Source organism: Micropterus salmoides, unplaced genomic scaffold, assembly GCF_014851395.1.
Source record: "Micropterus salmoides isolate LMB-PRFRI ecotype aquatic unplaced genomic scaffold, ASM1485139v1 Ms_hic_scaffold_14, whole genome shotgun sequence".
In the NCBI taxonomy this organism is placed as follows: Eukaryota; Metazoa; Chordata; class Actinopteri; order Centrarchiformes; family Centrarchidae; genus Micropterus; species Micropterus salmoides.
This window is the reverse complement of record NW_024040485.1, coordinates 32,509,948-32,517,739: the sequence shown is the minus strand read 5'-3', so window position 1 is coordinate 32,517,739 and position 7,792 is coordinate 32,509,948. Positions and strand designations below refer to the sequence as shown.

The 7,792-nt window shown below is 46.5% G+C and overlaps 1 protein-coding gene across 1 annotated transcript in view; it reads left to right on the top strand.

Moving 5' to 3' along the window:
• Positions 1-411: 411 nt before the first annotated feature.
• The window catches only part of rasal2 (RAS protein activator like 2), a gene marked incomplete in the record, with an annotated part of 209,259 nt that continues 201,878 nt past the window's right edge, over positions 412-7,792 (top strand). Inside the window, 1 exon segment of the mRNA XM_038719075.1 lies at positions 412-1,104. Within this exon segment, the coding sequence (XP_038575003.1) occupies positions 588-1,104 (517 nt within the window).

The window sequence follows — 7,792 nt, the reverse complement described above, 5'->3', positions numbered from 1 at the left end:
GCTGGTGTTTTCAGAAATTTTCCCTGAAACATATTAGGACCTTGCACAGTTAAAATAAGACATGACTGCAGTATTTCTATATTTACTGCATGACTGCGGTCTGTGTTCTTATCTTGTAATCTAAAATCTTGGACCTAAAGAAACCCTGGTTTCTTAAAAACCAAGGCGTGACCATCTGCTGCTGTTTAGAAATCCAGACTGATTCAGGAACACAGATTGTGAATTGTTAAGGAAGAAGCAGACGCCTGACACACTAAACTGTGTGTGCAGTTTCACTATCTGCCCTCCTGCAAGGGAAACCACAGTCTGCTGGTTTGGTGTTTGCCGAAACCTGATTGGCCAGGCTTTAAAGAAGCGTCATCTTCATCTGACGCTCACTTCCTCTCAGGAAAGATAGTCACCAGCCAAGTTGAGAAAGAGCAAGACAGCAGCATGAAGGCGAACCCGACCTGACGGGTCCTCGGCGGTCGGGCTCTGAACTGAAATGTGTTGTTAAGGTAACACAGCTGTCGGCAAACCAGCTGTTTCTGCCATTTTGGAGGCCTCCATCTGCTCGCTGCCTGAAGGAAGTCTGCGTGTGCCGGACCATGAGTGAAAGTAGAACGCCACCTGAGGGCTGCGAGGGTCCGGTCCAGGGTCCCTTTCAGGCCTCGTCACGATGGCGCCATTACAGGAGGGCTTGGCAGAGGTCCGACCCCCAGCCGGCTCCTGAGCAGCCACTGGACCGATACAAGTGGAGGACATCTGCCTGCCTGGCACCAAGGGCCGCCAAGATGACCTCCCCTCAGGGCAAAGGTCAAAGCGCAGAGCCTCTTCACCTGCGGCTGCTCAGCCTCCCGAGGTTCAGCGCGGACCGGAGCCAAGATCAGCCCTTCACGGGCCACGAAGGCCAGTCGAGGCCCGGCTCTCTGCACAGGATCATCCCCTACTTCAGGTCCATATCTGAGCCCGGGACGGACGGCGGTACGGGCCGGACGGCGGTCAGGAAGGTGGGGTCAGACGCAGAGCGAAGAGCTCCCTCCATCAGCAGCTTCCTCACCTCGTTCTCCCGGAGGATCAGCAGAGTCCTCAGGGACGAACCAGAACCTGAAGGAGCAGAGTCTGGTAGGAGAGATACCTTTATCTGGCTTTATTCACGCCACGTCCGCTAGAAGGTAGAGATGGGAAAGACTGTCATTGGACAGCTCAAGGCAGGTGTTTGACTTAAAAATGTCTGTTCATTGGTGTTATGACGGTACATCCATGAAATGCTTAAAACATCTCGGGTGCGCTTACCTTTGCTTTGGATGTTGATCAGTGTGCATTGTCCCTTTTCAAATGAACAAAGAATCAACCAAATCCATCCAAAAGAGTAACTTAACTACAAACCACTCTTTATGGTCAGTAAATTAAATGTTGATGCCCCTTTTTAGAGCTGGAACGACTAAATCAGTCAGTCAAACTGAGAAAACTAAACTGAGCGTCTCGGGGCTCGGACAGAACGAGATGTTTGCAGATATTGCTGTGGTTATGAAATAGAGATTTTTACTTATAGAAAGCAGATAAATCAATAATGAAGCACTGAATATGATCACGGGCCGATATATCATCCGATCCGGGATCTATCAGACATACCTCACAGGTGCCAGTATTTGGGTCGCAGTTCAGCGTTAGTTGTTCTCCAGTCGTCCAAGAAACCATCTGTTAGAGCTGCGGGTCGTTTTGGATGTTTACAAGTTGGAAACTGGTCATTCTGCAGCTTGACAGTTAACAGGGTTCATGAAAAAGGTTTTGAGGAACCTCAGTGTTTTCCTGTCTCTCCCTCTGCAGGCTGCTAACAGAATGTGTTTCCTGAGGGAAGCCTTCCCCCGGCTGTTGTTGTGCACAGTCTTCCTCCTCGAGCTGATTGAGAGCCTTGTAGCTGCTTCACAAAACATTTACGCTCATTTAGAGCGTGCAACGCTCAGCCAAGCAGCCAGCTCCAAGGTTAAGTTATGCTAATTGCATTTTCCACTAGAACATGTGCAGAGAAGATTTCGAGGCAGATCGTAATGAATGCGTGTTTTCATGCAGAACTGACAACTGATGCCTGCGGAGAAATCGCTGCCTCTGGACCGTCTGTAGCTTCCTCTGACTTTCACTGCTTTTCTCATTTCATTCTGAAGGTTTCATTTGTTATTTATAGATAATGAATGAAGTGTCGGCCTTCTTGGGCTTATAAGACGCAACAAATGTTAGATGTTTATACAACTTCAAGGAGTCAAGAACCAGTTTACATGATTCTCAGACCTTCGTGTGAAGAACAGAGTGTATAAATCTCCGACAACATGCTGTGTGTTAGAACCTGGTGGAAGAATCAAAGTAAAGACCAACTGAGAAGTTATTTAGACTTACATGAAACTGCAGCTTGGGGTGCACCGTTCTGACTTTTGCCGCCCCGATACCTGGGCTTTTGGTATCGGCCGATGGCGAGTACCGATCCGATACCGGTGTAAAATGACGACGCTGTGTTCCTCGACAGGGAATCATTCTTTAAAGGCAACTTCGGGCTCGGCTTCAACACTGCTTCCTGAAAGCTGTGTTAGCTCTCCTAGCTAAATGATCCGGCGTGCTAGAACACTCGGAATTTAATTAGATCGGTCGATATCAGTGTTGTATCGGTGCATCCCTAAATGAAACGACGGTGCACCAGAAGATTTCCTGAAATATTTTGAGGCAAAAGTTGTAATATTACCAGATTTTAAAAGTCTGTCAGACGAGAGCCGTCGGCCTGAAGAAGGGAAGCGTCCTGGACCGGCTGAGCGACCCGCCGCCGTCCAAATATTAGCTGTAGGCGTCAGAACATGTTGCAACGTACAATCCAACAAGTGACATTTTGTTCCGGTAACACGTAACAATGTTCTCCAAAGTTTGACTTGCTCTGCAACAAGTGAAGTGAAAATGACAAAAGACAAAAGACAAACACTGAGCTGACGGTCATCCGCTGAGAGTTCAGGAATACAGAAATATCGTTCGAGCTGGGTTTTGTATTTCGGAGATGAGGAACTAGCAGAGTTCTAGTAAATCTAGTAAAGTGTTAGAGGGAAGTTGGTTTGTTCCGTCTCTCTGCTCCTGAAGAGGATCTGTTGTCATCCATCATCCTGAAACACCGATGATCCGTGTTGTCCGTCACCTCCCAGCAGCCGAGGACGTGCAAAAGATTTAATTTCCTCTGTGAGCCAGTGCTTTAATGGAAATGTAGTCACGTGAGGAGGAGGAGGAGGAGGTCTGAGCCGGCACATGTTTAGTAGTCGGTACAAATACCAGTGAAATTCTCTACGCCCAATATGATACTACGGTAAAAAAACAGCAGCATAAATCTCATAGTTTGATGTAAATATATTCAGAAAATAAAAATAAAAGTTACAGAACAAACTTGCAATAATATATTTATTAATTTTCTTCATTCGTTATCTTAACTGTCTTTACAACTCTCGGGTGTGAAATGTGGTCTCGGATCCAACGCTCACTAACTCCTCCCACAGTAACAGGAGCGTTGGACCACGTTCAGATCTTAGAGCTGCGACCGGCGTCGTCACCTTTGGTGCTTTCGAGTTGATCCAAACTGTGAACGTCTGCCTGAGTCACCTGGGAAATCGAGGCTTCGACACGGCGCTGTTGAAGGAAAGCGCCGTGAACCGACCGATGTTAAATATTATCCACCCGGTTTCCAAACGCGACGGCGGAGCTGTCGCTGCGGCTGCACTTGTTGCCGTCTTCCACCTAGAAAACAAAACCGTCACGTTTCAGGAATTGTGGAATCGACTTGGTAGCGAGGTATCTGATCTCGTGACAGCCCTGGCTCAGATGATGCAGAGCTTTATGCTAATCTGACGGCGCTTCAACGTGCCGGCCTCACGTCTGAACAAACGCCCTGTAGATGAGATGTTCCTTTATTGATCCTCTGTAGGGGAAATTCAAAATGGCACAGCACAATAAAGTCGTGTCAGTAAACTCGTGTTTATTTTTAACTTTCGTGGATGAATAATGAACATCCAGCAAATTAAATGAAAGTGATGTCTTATCTGTGTGTGTGACTTTAAATATGCAGCAGGATCACTGTCTGACTGCCTGAATAATGATATTAATGTGCACGTGTATTCAGGATTCACTCCGCTGCACGCAGCTCTGCCTGTAAACCGTGTGGTCGTGGCGTTTCTGCAGGAAGCAGCAGTGAATCTTCTTTACCTGATAGAAATACTGGATGTTTCTGATCGCGTAAATGCGTCACATGCTTCTCTGCAAACAGCTTCACGAGTGAACAGGAACTGCAGTAAACAGAGGGGTAGTATTTCCAGCAGTTCCCAGAGAGCATGCTGGGTAATAAAAAAACCACAGAGCTCTCACTTCTCTGCACACAAACACAGAACTGATCCCCCCTCCTGCTCTCACACTCCGAGGCTTCATGTGAAAATGAACAGAGCTGCTAATTGGAGCCTAATTAACCTGAATGTGTGTGTTGTTGGCAGGACTGTTTTGTTCTGGCTCTGGGCGTCCGGACAGAACTCAGAGAGGTGTGTGTGTGTGTGTGTGTGCGCTCTTTTTGTATGTAACCGTCCCTCCACAATAAAAGACCACAGCCTTACAAAAGCTCCCTCTGAGCTCATTAACCTTTCAGAGCTCTGCCGGCGGCGGTGGAAAGTGGAGGCTGCCAGCGTCGGCCATGTTGTTGGGCACATTAATGCAGATCCGGTGTTTTGTCTCAGTCTGCCCAGAGCTTTCTCCCCAAACCTCTCTGCAGAGCGCCTCTCTGTTTACAGGCTTATATACAAACCACGGGCTCTGTTTTCACTGAGCTGAATGGGCACCATGGGTTCCCATCATGCATTAGGTAAAGGGTATCGAGCTAGCGCTGTGCTGCACGTAGGGCTGGGCGATGTGGCCAAAATGTAAAAAGATTTTATTCTATCGATAATTATCACAATATCAAAACACTGTTTCTTTCAAGTTTAAAGGCTGATTTCTGCTCCTGAGTGAAAGTTGAAGAAACCAGATGGTTAATTTTGTTAATTTTGTGGTTCAACTTTTCTTTGGTCAGAAACGCTTGATGACAAACAAGGATCACTTCACAACTGAGGGAGAACATTCAAACTATTTCAACAAATCTTTTTTCAGTCCCTTTCCCAACAAATAAACATTTTAATAGAAAAATTAAGTGCTAATTTGTCCGTGATTCAAATGGATTAAAAGATATTTATCACGATTTATTGAACATTTATATATTGATATTGAGGAAATTTATATGTGATAATTATCATTCTTGTTTTATCGTCCAGCCCTAGTTGCACATGAGGTTTCCAGTAAATATTGTTTAAACGAGGGCTGCACAGTTTGGAGAATTGACAATATTGTGATTTTAATGGTTCCCTGAGTTTTCTTGCTTGATTATCAAGGAAAATGCAGAAAATACTGACATCTTGAAAATGTGTATTTTTCAACTTGAGCAAGTTAAACGAGCAAAAAGGAAGACGTGCGTCGTAAACAGCTTTACAATGAAAACTCTACTGTTTGGTGCATTGCGGCTTGTAGCATGTGGGACTTGTAGTTTTGAACCAGGACTGATGCTGCGTTCCATTTACCTCGAGGTCGGAGCTGGGAATGACGTCACACCCGAGTTAAACGGCGTTCCAGTTAACAAGTCGGAAAACCTGGATCGCCAGTCCAGTTTACAACCAACCAGGTTAGCTATTGTTACGCCGGTTGTTAAAACCCCGCATTGCGAAATTTACTCAAACTGAACGCTGTAGCAACACGACCACAGACGGCAGCTGGACGGCACTTTGTGCACGAACATTTCTGTGAGACACAGAAGTGCTAATAAACAGAGTAAACTACAGCTTTCTAACTGTTGATATTTGGAACAGCCATCTTGGATCACAAAGTTCTCTTTCCAAGTTCTGACTTCCCATGTGAAAAGGAACGCACCATAATACAGCAGCACCAACGCAACCAACGCCATGTAGTTTAAAAAAAAACAACTCTTTATTGAACATGTTAAAAGACAACAACAAAAATAAATATAAACAACATCGACAAAAAGATCCTCAGCAGATGATCCAAATAACCGTCATGTTCAAAGCGGGTTTCTTGTCCTACCCCCACTCTAGTGATAAGTTCAGCTACTTAAATTATTGGTATCACCCAGAATCTCTGGGTTGACTAGAACTAAGATAACGAATATTAAAAAATATAGATATATAGATATTCAAACTAAATAAAAATCAACTAAAAAGAGCTCATATCCGTCAAGGATTCTTTTCTTAAATAGAATGTCAGTTGCAGTAAGTTTTGACATAACTTTAAATCATTATTCCTGTTGTTCCTCAGAGTAACACGCTGGTTGTTGTGCAGTGGAACTCACTATTTGTTTGTATTACGGTTTACTAGACATTGATATTAAGCTGCGTTCACACAAAAGGGATTTTAATGTTTCTGTGATTTATGAGCAGATGTTTAGATTCAGGGTTCATGCCGTTGGATGTAGATGAACCAGATCCGGACCAGAGAGTTGAGCTTCTGGGCCGACTGGACCAGCATCAGACCTCCGCCCCTCCTTCAGAGTGCTGTGTCTCCACATGTCCTCTGCTGCTCTCGTCACCCTGATAGGAGGTGACACTGCTGTTCACCTCTGACCCCTGAGAACCCCCCCCCCCCCCCCCCCCCGGGCCCTCTGCATGCAGGCTGCTGCTGTGATTGACAGCCTGCTTTGTAGATGCAAATGCAGAGTCCTGCTGAAGTCAGCGTGTTTAAATATTAAACTGTGTCACCGTCTCCTCGGCTGAACACCAGAGAGCCGCCATGATGGAAGAATACAGCGAAGTAGGACACGGGACGACCTGGAGCTGATGCTTTACAGGACCTGGACTCACTGCAGAACGTCGTGCAGGGATCTGTGCTTCTTCAGCGTCCGCCTGTGTGATGCCTCTTTGACTTAGCTTCACCTGCTAACTTGCAGCTTGATGAAAGTCGGTCTGTACAATTCAGCTGCGGTTCAACAGGCCACATGTTGAAACTGACTGGCGTTCTGAGTCGGCGGCCGTCAGTCCGAGTTACTGCTGTAGGACAGGCAGTAAGTGCTGTAGTTCACCGTCACTTATAACCAGCTGCAGCTTCTCACTGGGTCTGAAGGGGCAAAAGTTCAGAGCTTCAGAAATACCCGGGTGAATTCAGCGGATCATTTTTTATTTAATTTGGCACTAACGAGCGCAGCTGCCCAGAGCAACAGAGTCAGTCACGCTTAGAGAAAGTCTGCAGCCTGTAGAAGCAGAAAGAAAGTGAACTTCCTGTTTTCTAAAATCATTCACCCCTGATGTGTGAAACCGTTAGGGCTGTGGACTTGAATCAGGATCCGCCCATCGAAGCATCGAATCTTCGACTAGTGGGGTCAGCCCTAGTGAAGCTGTTAACGTCGTGAGGCCTGTAAGCGCAGCTTCGGTGCCGTTTCGGCCTGTAGGCCAGCGTTTCGGCCTGTAGGCGCAGCGTTTCGGCCTGTAGGCGGCTCGTCGGCCGTTTAGGCCTGTAAACGAGCGTTTCGGCCTGTAAACGCAGCGTTTCGGCCTGTAAACGCAGCGTTCGTTTCGGCCTGTAAACGCAGCGTCGGGCCGTTTCGGTCTGTTCAAATCAATCCCTCCGACCTTCAGGTTGGCGTTCCAGAGCTGACCTCTACAGCGATCAGTGATACTGCAGTGTGAGGTTTTCAGACATGATCTTAAGGGCCCCTCTGACCCTCTGGTTTGGAATCTGGGAGCTGAAATCGTTCCTGCACACAGGATGT